The 17,541-nt window shown below is 43.9% G+C and overlaps 3 protein-coding genes across 4 annotated transcripts; 1 reads left to right on the forward strand and 2 right to left on the reverse strand.

Moving 5' to 3' along the window:
* Nucleotides 1-4,518: 4,518 nt before the first annotated feature.
* Nucleotides 4,519-9,171, forward strand: LOC124655434 (ras-related protein Rab11A-like). Of its 2 annotated transcripts, XR_006988682.1 has the most exons (3): nucleotides 4,519-5,111; nucleotides 8,487-9,056; nucleotides 9,115-9,171. XR_006988682.1 is itself a non-coding variant. In XM_047194330.1 (2 exons), the coding sequence occupies exons 1-2, from the start codon at nucleotides 4,855-4,857 to the stop codon at nucleotides 8,977-8,979; spliced, it is 750 nt and encodes a 249-aa protein (XP_047050286.1). In that variant the 5' UTR covers nucleotides 4,519-4,854; the 3' UTR covers nucleotides 8,980-9,171. The 2 variants fall into 2 exon arrangements, 1 of the variants encoding a protein (XP_047050286.1); XM_047194330.1 differs by having other exon boundaries at nucleotides 8,487-9,171.
* LOC124655435 (rhodanese-like domain-containing protein 14, chloroplastic) lies at nucleotides 9,155-12,642 on the reverse strand. The gene is made up of 6 exons (XM_047194331.1): nucleotides 12,348-12,642; nucleotides 12,204-12,250; nucleotides 11,819-11,911; nucleotides 11,296-11,434; nucleotides 11,105-11,207; nucleotides 9,155-9,522 (listed from the first exon to the last, which is right to left on the reverse strand). The coding sequence occupies exons 1-6, from the start codon at nucleotides 12,535-12,537 to the stop codon at nucleotides 9,402-9,404; spliced, it is 693 nt and encodes a 230-aa protein (XP_047050287.1). The 5' UTR covers nucleotides 12,538-12,642; the 3' UTR covers nucleotides 9,155-9,401.
* A 264-nt stretch (nucleotides 12,643-12,906) lies between these two features.
* On the reverse strand, nucleotides 12,907-14,118 carry LOC124654840 (4-hydroxy-2-oxovalerate aldolase-like). Its single transcript, XM_047193826.1, has one exon. It carries the CDS (start codon nucleotides 14,116-14,118, stop codon nucleotides 13,111-13,113), a length of 1,008 nt encoding a protein of 335 aa, XP_047049782.1. The 3' UTR covers nucleotides 12,907-13,110.
* Nucleotides 14,119-17,541: the final 3,423 nt, after the last annotated feature.

Consider the following 17,541-nt stretch of genomic DNA (forward strand, 5'->3'; position numbering starts at 1 on the left):
TAATGAAAGCATCCTTTATCGAAAAAAATTACACAACATGGATCTGGTTGTTGTCAATGTGCATCGTCCGACCTACAACATCCACCATGGAGCCCTTGTGTGAGCTATCTTGATGCAGCTCAACACCGCACACCAGTGCAGCCAAAGCATTACCCCCGTGAAACACAGATCATCTGACCGGCGGTGAAAAGAAGTAAACATCATTTTGTCTAATGTTGGGGAGGAATCGGTACGCCCCTACCCCATCTACATTGGGCGCCAACATTTCCAATGGTAGCCCGCACGAGTAAGCCGCTTCCCGAATATATGAACAGAAATGCCACTCCTTGGCCGACCTACATCTGGTGTGCATACACTAGCATGATGAAGTCTAGAGCCCTCCATCGGTCGGATCAGACACATGGCCGCTCACCCCTTCCTTCACCTTGAGAGTCACCATCGGCTTTAGCGACCCAACATTGAGTAAAGGTGCGTGTATGCTTGCATGCGACCACGAGGCTAGGGTCGGTATGGTTGCTCCACCATGACCTTCTTGGGATGAGGTAGCTCTCGTATGCACATCAAGTAGAGAAGAGGGGTTAGGTGCTAAGGTTGCCACAATGCCATCATGGAAGGGGTCATTCCTATGTTGCGGGTCAAGGAGAAAGGAGGGGAAAGTGCTAGGGCCACCACCACTGCAGCCATAACTAACATGGGAAGCCCTGGAACTGAGGGTTACTTCCGTCTAGAGAAAATTTATTTAAGAACCAAGAAGAGGAATTCATAAAGGAAGAGTGATTTTTTTAGTTAACAAGCTTTACACAAAGTATAGCTTGAGTTTCTTAGACTCTTCAACCTATTATCTCTTTTCATGTCATTGATATATATAGTTCAAAAATAGGAGACACGCCACTCGAAAATCAAGACAAGAAGACTATAAATCTAGCATTTTGTAGGTTTAGATGTTATCGTAGACTAAATCTGAACATGTTTTATTGTTTGCAAACATGTTTTGTGTAAGGAAAATGCTTAAAACCAGCCAACTTATCGCGGGCGCACAATCGGTCAATGTGACTCAGCGCGCTGCTTCTTGTACGTCTTGCTTTCCCACGCGCTGCTGCATACCACCTGCGTTGCATTCCTGAACGCTATTGTTTCTTTTTTGTTGTTGCTTTCGGTACATGTCACCACACTTCAACTCTCCTCACAATTCCTCACGCATGTGGCCAATGCCTTTTCCTTGTAGCTTTTGGCCCTGTTTGGCGTGTGAGGCATAGGCCAATGCCTCTCTTCTGTGTTCACATATTAATACTGGTGTTGCATGTAGAGGGGATAGGAGCACTATCACATGGCCACATGGGTGCTATAAGAAGATTAATGACTTGAAATTTTTGTATGCGCTCTTTTAGCCCACTGGCCCATCACACGTAAAAGACCGGTCGACCCTAGCGGCGTGCCTATATTCCATTGCTTTTTAGCCTGTCCCGCATGTTTGAGCCACAACATGCATGTCTCGGTGGGCCACTGAGGCTACGAGCTGTTCCTAGCTACCGAGTTTCATGCATGCTCGCATGTACTTGACCCATTTGCATGTTCATGTGACGTGAGATAGCTAGTACCATGAGCTTTTTTCTAGGACGACTACACCCTGAATGTAGACCTACATTTTTCCTACAACCTAGAGGTGACATATAGATTTTTGTTATAATCATTTGTCACTTTTGTAAAAATAGATGATGATTTTTGTTGTAATTCAGTCTATATCAAATTAATTGTTGCTTTGACCACTTTTGCGTTTATTACAAACATATGGTTTTTTGTTGTAATCGCTTGTGACTTTTGTAAAAATAGTCGGTGATATTTGTAGTAATTCAATCCGTAGCAAGTTAATTATTGCTTGACCACTTTTGCATTGTTTCCAAACATATGGAATTTTTGTTATAATCGTTTGTGACTTTTGTAAAAGTAGTTGGTTATTTATGTTCTAATTCAATATTTACAAAATTAGTTGTTTCTTAACCACTTGCATTGTTTGCAAACGTATGGATTTTTTGGTTGTATTAGGCTGAGGTTTTTGTTGTAATCGTTTCCAATTTTTCTTAAATAGTAGGCAATTTTTGTTGTAAATCAAACTGTAGTAGAAGTTGTTACGCAACCACTTTTTGTAGCATTTGATTTTTTATAATTTATTGCGATGATTTTTCGCAGTAATACATTTTTTTGTACACATAGTGCTGGATTTTATTGTGGTACTCATTTTGTGACAGATCTACCCTTACAGTGGCATTTTTGCTGTAAATATTGGGAAGATTGGGCCCAACGGGATGTACCTTTTCGCTTAACTAGAGAGGTTTGGGACCGCAGGTTAAGTTTCCAAAAACTAGGACGCCAAAATGCAAAACATCCATCGCAGTTGATTTCGTGCGTCGGATGTTGATCTAACGGTGCAAATGTAACCGATTTTCAGTCCACAGTCGGCCGACCGACGCTTAGCTATTTTGCACAGTTACAACATCTTCGTGGAAAATTTTGTGAGAAATTATTCCATAACCACCAATTTCATGCATTACTATTTTGAATTGTTGCAAACAAATATTTTTATAACATCTCACTAAAAAATGTAGCGATGATAAATCTGAATTTGTTACAAAACGGGGGAGGAATCATATCCATCCGAGACGTTGTGGAAAACGATTGATTTTCTTCAGCCGACCGGTCGACTGACAGCTAGGGCTCGCTTTCGTAGATTCATCACGAAAAAATATGTTACAAAAAATATTGCAATCTAAATATGGTGCATAACATTTATAACTTTAACATGTTCTCAAAATACTTACGGAAAAGTTCTAACAAGTATTACATTGTGAAGAAATAGTACATGAAACTCAGTACAGTAGTACAATAGTATCCTTTTGATGCAAGTTCACGTGTGGAGCTAGCAGAAAAAACATGTGCATAATAAAGATATGGTAGCACTTTTCACGTGAGAGACTGTGCACGTGCAACCGATTTTCCAACTCAAATCGGGCGAATGAAGGCTAGCGCGCCTTTGTGTAAAGGGGGCCATTGCCCCCCTCCCCCTCCCACACACACTGAAACCATTCAGACACTTAATTTTTATTTGAAAAAAAAATCGTTAGGAGATGATAAAGATGGAGTTAGCGAATGTCAATATTTATGAAAGGTGAATAATAGATTAAGTTGAGATGGTGAAGCTCCAAATTATTCACGCTACCACAAGCTCCTAATCAGGAGCAAACTCTGAGATATAACTTATCAAACTTATGGCCGCATACACCTATTTTACATATAAATATTTACTAATCAAATTTACACATAAACACGAATCATAAACAAAATACACAGTATAAATTACCAACAACGAAAGGCATGATCGAGCATGGTACACAAACACTAAGTAACATGATAAAACAATCCCATGGAACTAACCAGGACATCATACAAACTGATATTTGCAAACCACTTAACAACATATATACAAGAAAAAGCTAGTAGTAAAGCTTACTTTCGTACAAAGCACCGAGAAAAAGGTGAACCATTGCTCCCACCCTCGTGTCACACTTTTTGTCCTCTTTCTTTCTTATGCTGATTATATAGCAATTACTATCGGAAGCACAAAATTGATTCCGGGTGTATGCACCCGGTATGTAAAAAACATATTTTAAAAGGTTAAAAAAATTAGGAAGAAAATTTCGCATGTAGAGGGACATGCTCTATGTAAGAACGTAAAGTTTCACATAAAATCGATAATTTTTATGCTCTGTGTAAAAAGACAAAAAAGAATGTTCCGAGAAATAGACAATTTTAGCATCAAAATTTTATCTTTTTTACACGGGCACAAAACATGTTGATTTGTGCTGAAACAACTTTGTAAGCGTGCAACATGCCAAGATATGCATGATACATATTTTATCTATTTATTTAATATTTTTAAATATGTCTAATATGTATTTCAAATAAAGGACACCTGGGTGGGTGCAGAAACACCCTATCCAATTACGGAATGAGATCCGGTGCCCCGACTGAGGCAGGGCACGGATGAACAGTACCGTGCCCTGCTGCCTTTTCTGGCCGTTGGATCGACAACCGATGGCTGGATGAACGTGAACAGGCGCATGCTACAGGGGACATCTACAGTGCGTATGCTACAGTATATTTGCTACAGTGCATCGTCCATAGTACCTACAGTGACATCCACAGCTACAGTACAAAATCTGGTCTATAGGGCACGGTACTGTTCATCCGTGCCCTGCCTCAGTCGGGGCACCGGATCTCAGTCCTCCAATTACACCGTTCCCATTTACTGCGCTGTCATGTTGCCGTGGACAGAGGACACGGAGATGTGAAGGAACGCCCGCTCCAAGCAAAACCACGGCTACCCCTGGCTTTCGAGCACTGCAAGAAAAGCAACAAGAGGCAACACGCACAGAGAAAAGGGAGGCACGTCTAAAGCAGAACACGCAAAGAAAAGAAACAAGGCCACGCACACACCAAAGTCCCCCCCTTGTGCAGCAGCAGCCCTTCCCTGTTCCCTCCGAAAGCAGGACACGCACATACGATACGCCCCACCGTCGCACAAAGGCTGGTAGATGCCGGGGCGGCAGGCACAAAGCAAAACCTCAAAAGCACCGGTGACACGCCAAGTTGCCGCCATAGAGCCATGCCACAGCACATCCTAGGCTCCTAGCTAGCTAAGATTTAGAGGCAGTTTCCGTCACAAAGTGCACGCATCATCTCAAGAACTTCATCAAGAAAAGATAGACAAGAAGAAGGGCGATCGATCAAGCCGAGGTGATCAAGGCAGACACAGGATCTCCAGGAGCAGAGCGATCAAGGCTTCGGCTGAAGGAAGCTATGGTGTCCCGGGGGAAGGAGGAGGAGGCGGCGGCGGGGTGGGAAGGGGAGAAGGAGGGGGAGATCGACTACGTGTTCAAGGTGGTGGTGGTGGGCGACTCGGCGGTGGGGAAGACGCAGCTGCTGGGGCGGTTCGCCAAGGACGAGTTCTTCCTCGACTCCAAGTCCACCATCGGGGTCGAGTTCCAGACACGCACCCTCACCCTCCACCGCAAGCGCGTCAAGGCCCAGATATGGGACACCGCCGGCCAGGAGAGGTACGCGCGCAGCCTTCACTTTCACTTTAGCTCCCCTCCCATCTCCGGCCGGGCATGCCCGTCGACCACGCCGGCGCGAGCACGGCTTCGCGATTGGCTATGTTCAGACATACTAGTCGTTCGCTTTCCTTCTACGGTTTGATCGAGGTTCTCTGCGAACTGGTTGATCTTTGCCGCGTCAAAGATACGACCATTGGTCACATGACTAAAGATGAATGCTTGCCTACTAAATTAGTGCATACATTACTTCAGAATCATATGTGTCACATTCGGTTTCGGCACTAAGCCGATGCAAACAAGCAACAATAGGTCGACAGTTTCGAAGACTGATTGCAAGATGGAGTTTCTTGTTCCACAAAGGACAAGAGTTTGCTTAGTTAGTTGGGTACGTGCATCCTGTATCTGGCCGCGTACCTCCGTCACATGATTGGTAGTTTGGTACATAGCGCCAAGTACGATTGCAATTCGCCGGAGCTCTTGCTTGCTTCCGGATCAGGCAATCCATGGTGCCGGTCCACCTCACCATCCATTGTATTTAAGCCGATGATCCCTAATCGGATCAGCACGCAAGAAGGAAGGTGATAAGATGAGGGTTGCTGAGTGGTAGCCAACTTTCATGGAGCTAGCAAGGCGAAAGCTACGCCCGCATTCAAATGCGACAGCCACATGTCGATTCTGCTGCTGCTGAGGACGATTCTGCGGTCCACTAGAGCACGCCGTCCTCTGAAAGTGATCCCTGCAAACGAAAAATCTGCCTTTTCCTCCTTTCTAGGAACAGACTCGCAAAATCTTTTAACTTAGTGGAGTGGTCATACGTGCCCTTGTGTCCAGATTGAGACATGTTTGTTACGTACTACCTAGAGAATTCTAGACTAGATGAATTATATGTTTTACATCATTCACGTATGTTTAGATGTTGCTATGTATATATAGTCTATAGTATTTTTTAGTACAGGGGTACATTTGTTCTCACTTTTTCCAAATTTATCACAAATCATATCCGTATGGTTTGAATATTTTTTTTTTAAAACATTCACACATGTTTGTATCCTGGTGGAAACTTGCCACTGTTATTTTCAACCAACAATGTGTGAGCATTTTTTTATTTAGTGTATAACTATATCCAAATTTAGATAAATGTGTGAGATCCTTTTCGAAATAGAGGGGAGCATTAATAGTTACGCAAAAATATGTTTTTTCACATCGGTAAAAGATGGTGATATTACATTTATGAAACTTGCGAGGGTAGTTTTCCATCCAATTGCAAGTGCTTGAACTTTTCATAAATTTCCAAAACCATTTTTTGTTTGCAAAGTTTTAGAGTGAGATAAAATGTATCCATGTTCATAAAAGCATCGTGCTAAATGTTATTTTATTCTTTAAAATAGGTGTATTTTTAACATATGTTTTATTACACGACCTTGATTGTTACTTTTTTCATGAATATTTAAGTTAAAAGTAGATGAATACATATGTAAAACCGTTATCTATGAAAAATATAATACTCCCAACGTCCCAAAAATAATGTCTCACTTTATCTAAATTTAGATGTACCTATTCATACTTTGATAAATCTGCAACATTCTTTTTGGAACGGAGCGAGTACCATTCTTGCCTAACTATTCTAACTATACTTTTGTTAATTGGTGTTTTGTTGTAGAATTTGTTTCAGTGTTTTGTTGTATTCTTTTTGGAACGGGGCGATGACCAAAGTTGACTTGGGCGGAGGCGGTTAAGAGAGACATGAGGGATTGGAATGTACCTAAAATCTTGACTCTTGATAGGACGGCATGAAGGCTATCCATATGCCGGAATCTTAGTTTACTCTCTTTTTTCCTTCTCATTCTTGTTTTGGCTTCCTTTTATTTCTGACGGGTTTCATATCTAGCCTACCTCAACTTGCTTGGGAAAAAGGCTTTGATGTTGTTGTACGTTGTTGTATGTTGTTGTTTTAGGAGTAATATGCATGGTCAAAGACTACTTTAGACCATGAACTTTACTCCAAGTTAACTTTTGGTTCAATAACTTCAAATTTGTCTAGAACAAAGCTCAATCTTATGAAACAATTCTAACTCGGTTCGAAAAAAAAATTCAAAAGTTAAACTTACTAAGTTTGATCTAAATAACTAAACAATGAAAATATATTTTTGTGTTACCTATATTTTTGTGCTGAACAACAGAGTGTTGTTTTCTCAAAAAAATAAAACGCTAGAATTGTGTGTGCGCGCGTGTGTGATGTTTGTTACGCACACACAGGCACACAACTGCAATAATTTTAGATGTCTATTGTGAAGGATTAAATTTATGTTGCAAATGTTCTATTTTTGTCGGTGTTGTTTATGTTTATTGTGTTCACCTGTCTTCCACGTTGCATGTGTTTCTAGGGATAGCTCGGGTGATAATTTTCCTTTAGAAGTAAATGGTTTCTTAATTTTAGAGCTTTTGTAGGACCCTTGGTTCTTGTTTGGTACTAAATTTTCGTGGGGATTAGTGAGGTAATATCCACCATGCCTCAAATGGCCATGTGTTCCTTAAAAAATGTTTGGTTCTAGTGTGCTGGGCTAGTTTAATCTCCACCTTTTTCCAAATTCTAGTGTATTTTTTTTAGTTATTCAATACACACACTGATGGAACGTAAAACAAAATCAGTGAGGCATTTTGACCCATAATATTCATTAAGGCATTAAATTCTCAGAACTAATTAGGCCAATATACGCTTAATTTAGGCTGGTCGTCTAGGTTACTACCTTTATAGTGGGTAGTAAGTAGTAACTTATATGTGGTGTCATGCATTGTGTCATTTATTATGTTGTAGACTCATTTTGCCTTGGGGTGTGTGCTGTTATGGAAACATAGCTAGTTACCACCTCACTATCTTTTTTCATTTATTGGCATGCCATGTCACCAAAATATCTTGAGATATGTGATGTTACTAGCTATGTTACTCCCACTATGAGTGGTCTTAGCCTGGTCTAACTAGACTGGCCCCTCCTTTGATGGCGGTGACGGTCCGCCAGCAAATACACAACCCCTACCTTGCGGATTTGAGGGTATTGGGTGAAGGTAGGAGTTTTACATAATCCCCGTGAGGATTATCTTCACTAACTCTCATAAAATATCTAGTACAGGCCTGAGATGTTTAATTAGGACGAAAACTGAATGCAGGAAAGCTCAGGGTCCGAGTGCGACAGTGTACTCTATTCATACCACTCATGCTATGTTCCAACCAGAGGATTTTTTTCACAAATAAATTTGAGCACTTCTTTGACATGACAAATCTGAGCACATCGATAAGATGAAACATGAAATGTTCAACTGAATTTCTCCACATAAAGAAGTGTTTGACTGATATAATCGTGCGTGTGTGGAGAGCAGGTACCGGGCGGTGACGAGCGCCTACTACCGCGGCGCGCTGGGCGCCATGGTGGTGTACGACGTGACGCGGCGGTCGACGTTCGACCACGTGCCCCGGTGGGTGGAGGAGCTCCGCGCCCACGCCGACGGCTCCACCGTGGTGTCCCTCGTCGGCAACAAGGCCGACCTGGCGCCGGCGCACCGCCCGCGCGAGGTGACCACCGACGAGGCCGCGCAGCTGGCGGAGGAGCAGGGGCTCTTCTTCTCGGAGGCGTCGGCGCTGACCGGTGACAACGTGGAGCGCGCATTCATGGCGCTCCTCGAGGAGGTCTTCGCCGTCGTCTCCCGCCGTGCGCTCCAGCTCGACGAGGCGCGGCGGGAGCGGCACGGCGGCGATGGAGGTGGGGGCGGCGAGGTGCTGTCGCTGAAGGGAACCACGGTGGATTTGAACGACCCCATCATGGAGACCAGCGCCATGAAGAAGAGCCCCTCCTCGCAGTGCGCCTGTTCGTGACCGATGACATGATGGACGACTAGCCGTTGAAACTGGTTTCTTGTGTTCGTCCTGATGGTGTTGCGAGACACTGCAGCTAATTGTAAAGATTAATTGTTGTTCATTGCAAAGAACTTGCAGACATTACACCTTGCATTGATGTGCATGTATATATATACACTCGTGGGAGAAGAAATGGTGGAATTCTTCGTCCGTGACCGTGTGATCACATCTGCCATTGAATTGGGGAAGCTCATTTTCCCTACAAAGCCAGTATAGTTCGGTCTACATATTACACCTTTTGCACTTTATTTTTCATCGCCAAATAGAAAGGCAAAAACCTAGGCAAGATTGATCCGTGGAAAGCATCATTACAACTCACTGCAACTCCGTCTATGAACAACAATGTTGTAGCAACTAATAACAGAGAGGTCCTTCCCTGCTCAGTTTTCTTCCTCTGCTTCAGCTGGCAGGTCTTCCTTGAACCATTGGTAGAGTCCTCCCTCTAGATGGAACACATTCTTGTAACCGTCTAGGACCAGCAGGTATGCTGCTATCAGAGACCTGCCAGAGCCAAACAAACCAGTGGATTTTGTTAAACTCTGTCATCGGGTATGCTGCTATGGAAAACGATTCAGACTTTAAGTTCTTGCAAATAGTCCAGACGCTACCATTTTTCTTCTTAAAGTAGAAATTACAGACCAAGAAAATGATCCGAGGATATCTATTCAAACTACATGAATGTAAGCTGCATGGCGATTCTCCAAGTGCCACCGTGATTTTGCATGAATTATTAAGTTCATAGCTTTGCAGATGGAATTAACACTGCTGGTTCTCCACTATGATTTACCTACCTGAAAAATCTGATATCTGAATATCAATGGTCAAAAACGTCATGAAACAAGAGCAATCCAGAAGGCGAAGAAGGCATAACTACTACAGTGCAGTGTGGTATGGATTGGAAGCTATTCTCAATGAAAGCTGCATAGCAATTCTCCAAGTGTCATCGTGATTTTGCATGGATCATTAAAATTTGAAGTTCACAGTTTTGCGGAAGCAAGAGATTAACACTGACGGTTCTCAGCTATGATTTAACCTGAAATATCTAAATCTCAATGGCCTAACTCATCATGGAATAACAGAAATCCAGAAATGAGGGAAGAAGGTCTAAACTAGCACTGAGATTAGCTAGCACTCTACAAATACTTCCTCTTCAACTTTGCTTCATGTGGACGTGCAGTATGGTATGGACTGGAAACTCTGAAACTGTGTCTGGTCTTCCGGCTGATTGAATATGCTCAACGTAAACACATGCACGGTTCCATCTTTTTCTTAATCGGAGTTCTGGGTATGGGCTTATATGGTTCCAACGAACCGGGATTAGATTTGGAAAGATTAATTAATCAACCATACCCTGCAACCTTGGAAATATTTTTTATATTCCGCTTTCCTTATTGCTTATGATGTGAAATTGCCGATTATACCCCTACATACGTGGTTACCCATGGGGATGCGCATTATAGTACATGTACGCTAAATTATACATACTCAAAAGATTCTGGAATTTTGCAAAAGAAGAGCTAGAGAATGTTGTTAACATCCATCCATGTATAACACTTTCTACAGAACACTATACAGGACACCAGCAGATGTGAGACACTGAAATCCAATTCGGACTCGAACTAGGGTCAGCTCAAAGATGCCACCGGGCCTCTCACAACTGGGCCCAGAGCCCATCCACAGATAGCATTTTTTTTCATGTAGACTAATTTTATTGCTCGAGTACCTGGACCAGTTATTGTTGTAAATATCATGTACCTTAGTATCTCAAAGAATCATCTATGGTTGTTGACAGGATAACATGTGAACGTTGAAAATCAATCATGACCAGTTGACAACCACACGGTAACACTAGAACGTGTCAGATCTACAGTGTCGGCAGTAAGAAAATAGCTGAAACAAATATACAGTAGAAAAAAAAAGAAACTTCCATTTCAGGATAGATGCATCAAATTTTATTTAAGCCAAAACGCGTCAATAAACAGTATAAGGAGTTCAGCACCTTCATGACAATAAGGAAAGGACCGACAATCCGTGGAAAGGAATCAAGTTTAGCGGTAAATAATGCTTGGGCAACATAATATACCTTGATTGCTTCCCATCAGGTAGATTCAGTGTTGGCTTCATTGTTCCTCCTGCTGAACATGCTACAATTATTTTTGCATCTTTACCAAGTTTTTCTTCAACACCTACACAAAGGTGGCCTCTGCATGTGATTGCTATTACATATAAATGGTGAGGAAGTATCAAACAGAAGTGCATAACTTGCTACCCTACTTTTTATGAACTCAGGATTCTCTTCTGTTCCAGCAAATATGCCAAAGAATGCAAATGCTGCCCGCCTTGCAATATCCCATGCTGTCCACTCCTTTATTAATCTGTATATTTGTACATTAACGGCACCAGGTGGGTGAGCCTGCATAGAAATAAAATCCATAACTATGGTGCCAGTACCCCAGACTGAAATATAACATTCCATTATATTAAGCACTTCATAGTATATCAAAGCAAGGTTCGCTAATTTCTTAGACATCATTGGAAAGGATTACATCACTGTTATCCTTTTAGGTATTCCCAAGCTGATTTTTTTTCATATATATTGCAACATATGTTTCACGTTCGTTTATGTAGAATTGCATTTAAAACAGTATTGTTGATTCAGTGCATGATCACGGACACATACGAAATTTGCTCCAGTTAGTGTTTCTGACTCATGAATTGTACAAAAGATAGTGGTAATGTTGAAGTGTTCGCTCTAACCCCAAGAGCCTGAAACAGCAAGTCGGCAACTGCAAGATACCTGTTTAAACTCTGCTTCTGGTCTGACATCAAGAATTACAAAGCCGTTTTCCTTTTGAAGGCGCAGTGCTTCCTTCACATCAACACTACGTACCTGCAAAACCAAGCAACAGAAACACCTCTGATGTAAATGGCGGCTGCTAAGCATAGAAGGGTCACCTTGAGTCAACAGTAAATTAAGCCAATTAACTTATGAATCAACAAGAATAGATAGATCAGTCCCCACAAATGTCAATACAGGGCCTATTTCACACAGAATCTATAATTTTCCTACTTTTTAATGTGTTACTTCAACCCCCTTCATAAAAAGTAAGCTAACAATTTCGCAGCCAACTTCATATATGTTTATCAGAAGAATAGTTAACAGACAGAATGATGGTTATTACCCGCTTCTCTAATAGGAGTTGCCGCTTGATCTTCCATTCTTCTTCAGCTGCAATAATAAAAGGGAACATGCCAAGATAATATCATGCACAACAGAATAATTAACAGGTCCATATCAAATAAAAGGAAGCAAACACATCGAGTACCTGGGGATTTCGCAGTCTTAGTGGCAGCACATGTTATCCGCAGGGAGCGCACGCCATGCGCCCGGTAATGCTTTGCAGCCTCTAATGGGCGCCAAGAATGACCAGATGTGAAGTCTGAGCAGGAGGATATCCTTGACGAGCAAGGAAGGTTGGTTTTCACTATGGAGCTAGCCGCAATCATCGTGGTCATGAGATAAAGAAGAACAAAAACTTGGGAGAGAACCAGGAGAGAGCTCAGCCCCTAACTGCTAAGGCTGCATCCTGTTACTGGAAGGAGATATTTTTGGATGTGGAAGTGTCCAAAGGACCTAAATGGTTCTGGATGGGATGTGCCCGCATATCTGAACCAGTGGTTGAGGTTGAGCAAGTGCTGAGATAGACAATCTGGACTCCGGCTATATAGCTTGCGCTGACCCCACAAAGACAAGTCATCAACAATCCTTTAGTAAAAATTACCATTGTTTTTCTCTTACCATGAGTAACTTCTGGTGTTTGGCTCATACAAATTTCTCTCTTTCTGAATGTGCAAAATAAAATGAAAGAAAAGGGTGCAGCAGCATTTCAGTAAAATCCAACTCTTTATTGGTGCTCACCAGTTACCACCTACAAATGGGAACACAAAGGTGCCCAAACAGATTGCTTCATGAAAACCAAATCGTCCACTAAACAAGAGTACACCAAATGGAGCCCCTGAAGTTTCAGTTCAGAACAGAAACAAAAGAACCCATCACCAGTTCCCCGCCGAGCTAGCTAAGCTCGGTGCTCACTCACTCCAGTATCCATCTTCCTTCTCATCCTCCTCATCGTCCTCTTCACCGATCTCCATCGATGCCTCCCTGAACCGCTTGACATTCTCCAATGCCGCCTTCCGGAACAACCCGATGTCCACTGCTCCGGCCACCATATTGTACCCCCTCAGCTTGAGCTGCTCGGGTGGGTCGTTGGGCATCGCAAACCCACCCAGGAAAGCCGCATTGGTCTCCGGAGCAGCACCCTTCTTCTTCCTGGCCTCCAGCACCTTCTTCTCGGCCTCCCTGAGCGTCGCGCGCACCTTCCTGTTCCCGGGATCCCACAGGTACCCCATGCTCGCCGACAGGTCGAGCGGGCCCATCTGGACGACGTCGACCCCTTCAACAGCGGCAATGGCTTCGACCTCCGCGACGCCGGCGGCGGTCTCGACCTGGCAGATGATGAGCGTGTCGTCCTCGCAGCGGGAGACGTAGGAGTCGTCGAGGCCGTACGCGGACGCGCGGACGATCGGGTAGGCGGCGCCGCGGACGCCGCGGGGCGGGTAGCGGCAGCACGAGACGGCCTCGGCGGCGGCGGCGGGGGACTCGACGGCGGGGAGCATGAGGCCGGCGGGGCCCAGGTCGAGCGCCTTCTTGGCCCAGACGGGGCAGGCCTCCGGGAGGCGGAGCACGGCGGGGGTGCGGGCGGCGTCGAGGGCGCGGAGGCAGGCGAGCGCCTCCGGGATGCCGCCGGGCCCGTGCTCCATGTCGACGACCACGTAGTCGTAGCCGGCGAGCCCCGCGATCTCGGCGAGGGTGGGGGAGAAGGAGAGCAGGAAGAGGCCGTAGAGGGTGTCGCCGGAGGCCAGGCGGGACTTGAGGGAGGGGACCGGGGCGAGGAAGTCGGAGGCCGCGGCGGCGGAGGCGGAAATGGCGCTGGCGGCGCGGGAGGGCTTGCGGGGGAGGAGGGAGGTTCTGGGTTTGGGTTTCGGCGCCAGGAGGTGGTAGGAGAGGGACGTGGCGGCGGCGGTAGAGGTCGCCATGTGGAGCTCAGCGGTGGCGGGCCGGCGGCGGCTTGCTGATGGTTTGGGGATCTGCGACGGAGGAGACCGGCAGCGGCGGCCGGGGAGTGCGGCTGCACGACTGACAGAGTGTGGTGTCACTTCTCACGTGCCGGCCGCGTGGATCTGGCTCGGCTTGACTTTGATACCCTGGGCCGCGCCGGGTAAACTGGTAGTAGGATAATTTCGAAATCGGCCCGAATTCGTGTTAACTTGTTTATATCTAATTTTAAGAAATTCGGTGCATAAGGATATTCGATTTTCGAAGTGGTGCTCCGAATATAGGATATGGTATAGCAGATAGCATGCGGATATGGATTATTTGATATTTAATTAGGATAATTCTAACGTTTTAAACAGGATAATTCTATTTCTAAATCAATATCAAGGACAATTCACAAGGTTTGTATTTATTGAGTTAACAATTCAATTCTTAAGCTTTAGCGTAAATTGTGTCTCTTTCTTCTTAACTACACAAGACTAAAAGTTTAAATCTCTCTCAATATTTGCAAGAGTTATAACTATCTACCATTGAGAGCATATATCTTACTATGTTTGTTTCCAGTCCGAGTTCGTCCCATTTCCGATTCGAATCCGTAGTCCGATATATCCGCATTTGAATCCGATACCGGTCAATATCCGCTCCGATCCGAGAAAATATATGGTAAATAATATGGTATGAGCAAATAGTAATGAAACTTTAGTAAGGCGAAATATTCTTGGAAAATATAGGACGCACCTATAGAATAGTTAGAGAGCCATATGTAATTTCATGACGAATAACTACTATGATGGTCATAAGTAAGACACTCTTATCCCTCATAATTAAGGATTTTGCCATGAATATTTATATGAGCTTTGTGAATCTCTCTTTATCCTCCTTGACCATATAAATAGCATGTCATTACGCTATGTCATGTAGCACCGTACATACTACCACATGTCGAAAGGTAATTCCCTTTATAATCCCAAATACGAATATTACATGGTCGACTTCATATACTATCTAGAGAGTAAACCAACACCTAATCATGAACCAAATTAATAAATCATCTCTACTGCATATATAAAATATTGCTAGGATTTCTCCATCTCACAAGAACTAAGTAAACTACTTATTCATGGAAACAATTAACAACATCATCGTAGGCATATAGAATGAATATGAGTTTATGGATTAATACAAGTGCAAATACACAATATCAATGGGAACTACAACAAGATGGAAGTAAATGAGATGGGAATGGTTGTGGTGATGGAGATGACGTGGTTGATGATGGAGGATGATGCGGCATCAAATAATTTATTCAGTAGTAAGGATGATGCCCTTTTGTAAGCCCCCCTCCAAATCCCTTTCGGATGTGAGGTTTTGTAAGGGTACATTGCCCCTATGTGTGGTTTTCGTAATTAATGACAACCCATATGGACTAATGTTTTCATTGAGTTTATATGAAGGAATATTTCATAGGAAATACTTGTAGTCCATGTGTTGGATTCAAGTATGAATGTCATGAAGATAAAAGATATACCTTGAATATTGGCATCAAGATCATCGATTTGAAGACATATATGTGATATGATCAAGAAGAAGAAATGAAGATGGAGTTCTTATGTGGAACTCGATATTAGCCATGCTCTAGCTTATGTGTTAAGCAATGAATGATCAAGATAGTAAGATAGAGCATGAGAAGATAGAATATTGACCAATACAAAGAGTGAAGAATAGATTCAAGTTTGATCAACACATGAAGCATGAATAATGTGCCACGTGAAGTCATGTGGTATGGTAATCCTTATCAATCATGTTTCATGAACTAACCCATCATATATGTGCTCTTGTGTTTCTATGTGGGTTAGATATCTTTTCATGGGCATGCATCAAAAGTGAGATCTCATATAGCCCATGAGAGGATGATACCAAGTGGTGATTGTCATCAAGGTTGAGTTGGGTAAGTTTAAGTTGAGCATCTCAAGAGGATCACATGCTTGAAGCTTGCCGTCCATTTAGTGATAATGGACATGTGAAGATTGCATCAATGGAGCTTTCCCATCATGGTGTATGGGGGAGCGTTTGTGAGCCTTCACGAAGCAACAATGATCAAGTAAGGCATTCTGGCTTGAGTGAAGCTTGAAGAGTTATCATCAAGATCAAGCGGGATGCGCAAGGCAAAGGTATGGCCTTGCTAGGTTTTCCTTTTACCGGTCTCAAGGTGGTTGTTGGGAGACCGGATTATAGAATAGATAGCCGCACTATCAAGAGGGGCTTTCGGTTGGGTAACTTGTTGATCACATCGTCTTAGGAAGCCTAGTCGTTTGCATACTTTGCATATCCCTATTGCTTCTTGGTATTCTCTGTCTGAGGTTCTTGAGCTTGTTGCTAGCTTTTCAACATGCCCAAACGGAATCCGCATGCATCTTCTATTGCGTTTTCTTTGGACGTATTTACCATTTCTTGACGGTGGGGGACTCCCTCTCTAAAATCATCTAAAAATATTCTATGAGAAGTCTCAATATTTCCAACAAAATTGGTTTCATATCAATCGGAGTTCGGGAGCATTTTCTGTTTTAAAAGAAAAAAGAAAAGGTGTTGGCCTGAAGCAGTCCGGCCCACCGCCCGGCACCACCGAGCCTACCACCGGCCCATCCGGTGCGCACCGGCCCTAGCACTGGTGCCCACCGGCGCTGTCCAGGGTCTATTCTAGCCCTGCCAGTTCCTGCACGGCGTCCCGCCCGGTGGCCGCCGGACCGGCCGGCCCAGCGCCCGGTCGACCGGCCCCTTCGCCGGTTGGGCTCTTTTGGCCGTTGTCAGCCTGCTGCACCCCGTCCGGCCTGTCGACCGATGCTGCCGACCTGTGCGCCGGCCTGTCCGGCGCCCAGGCCGGTGGACCGGCTAGCTAGCTGGGTCGATTCTTCTGCCCGTTTTCTCCCCAACGGTTCTATTTTCTCTTAGACTAAAAATAGGCCCTCTTCCACCTTGGGCTGGATAAGTTCATCCACTCTCTCTCCTCCATTGTTGACTTTGAACAACTTTCCCTATCTCTTGATTCCCCTATGATTCTTGCTAATTTTGAGGGATCTAAGAGAGGATATCTAGATCTACAATCCTCACCAATCCATTTCTCCTCTAAGTGAGGGAAACCCTTTGGATCTAGATCTTGGAGTCATTTGTTGATTTCCTCCTTTATTCTTCCTCTCTAATCTCATCCTAGCATTTGTTGCTTTGGTGGGATTTGAGTGTGAAGGATTTGAACACCTCTGGTGTTCTTGCTTTGCATCATTGGATAGTGTTGAGCTCTCCACCATGATTTATTCGAGTGAGAGACTGTGAGCTTGTTACTCTTCGAGGGTGACCTCCTAGTTGGCTTGGTTGGTGTCCAAGTGACCTCTTCGTGAAGGAAGGGTGCC

Source organism: Lolium rigidum, chromosome 5 (genome assembly GCF_022539505.1).
Source record: "Lolium rigidum isolate FL_2022 chromosome 5, APGP_CSIRO_Lrig_0.1, whole genome shotgun sequence".
Lineage (NCBI taxonomy): Eukaryota > Viridiplantae > Streptophyta > Magnoliopsida > Poales > Poaceae > Lolium > Lolium rigidum.

What these genes read in the sequence shown, in the direction of transcription:
- LOC124655434 (XM_047194330.1), top strand. Translation starts at nt 4,855, where the DNA reads ATGGTGTCCCGGGGGAAGGAGGAGGAGGCGGCGGCGGGGTGGGAAGGG. An exon ending in GACACCGCCGGCCAGGAGAG is followed by an intron (nt 5,112 to 8,486) that starts GTACGCGCGCAG and finishes TGTGGAGAGCAG; the next exon opens with GTACCGGGCGGTGACGAGCG.
- LOC124655435 (XM_047194331.1), bottom strand. Translation starts at nt 12,537, where the DNA reads ATGACCACGATGATTGCGGCTAGCTCCATAGTGAAAACCAACCTTCCT. An exon ending in AACTCCTATTAGAGAAGCGG is followed by an intron (nt 11,912 to 12,203) that starts GTAATAACCATC and finishes TTGGTTTTGCAG; the next exon opens with GTACGTAGTGTTGATGTGAA. An exon ending in CCTGATGGGAAGCAATCAAG is followed by an intron (nt 9,523 to 11,104) that starts GTATATTATGTT and finishes TGGCTCTGGCAG; the next exon opens with GTCTCTGATAGCAGCATACC.
- LOC124654840 (XM_047193826.1), bottom strand. Translation starts at nt 14,118, where the DNA reads ATGGCGACCTCTACCGCCGCCGCCACGTCCCTCTCCTACCACCTCCTG.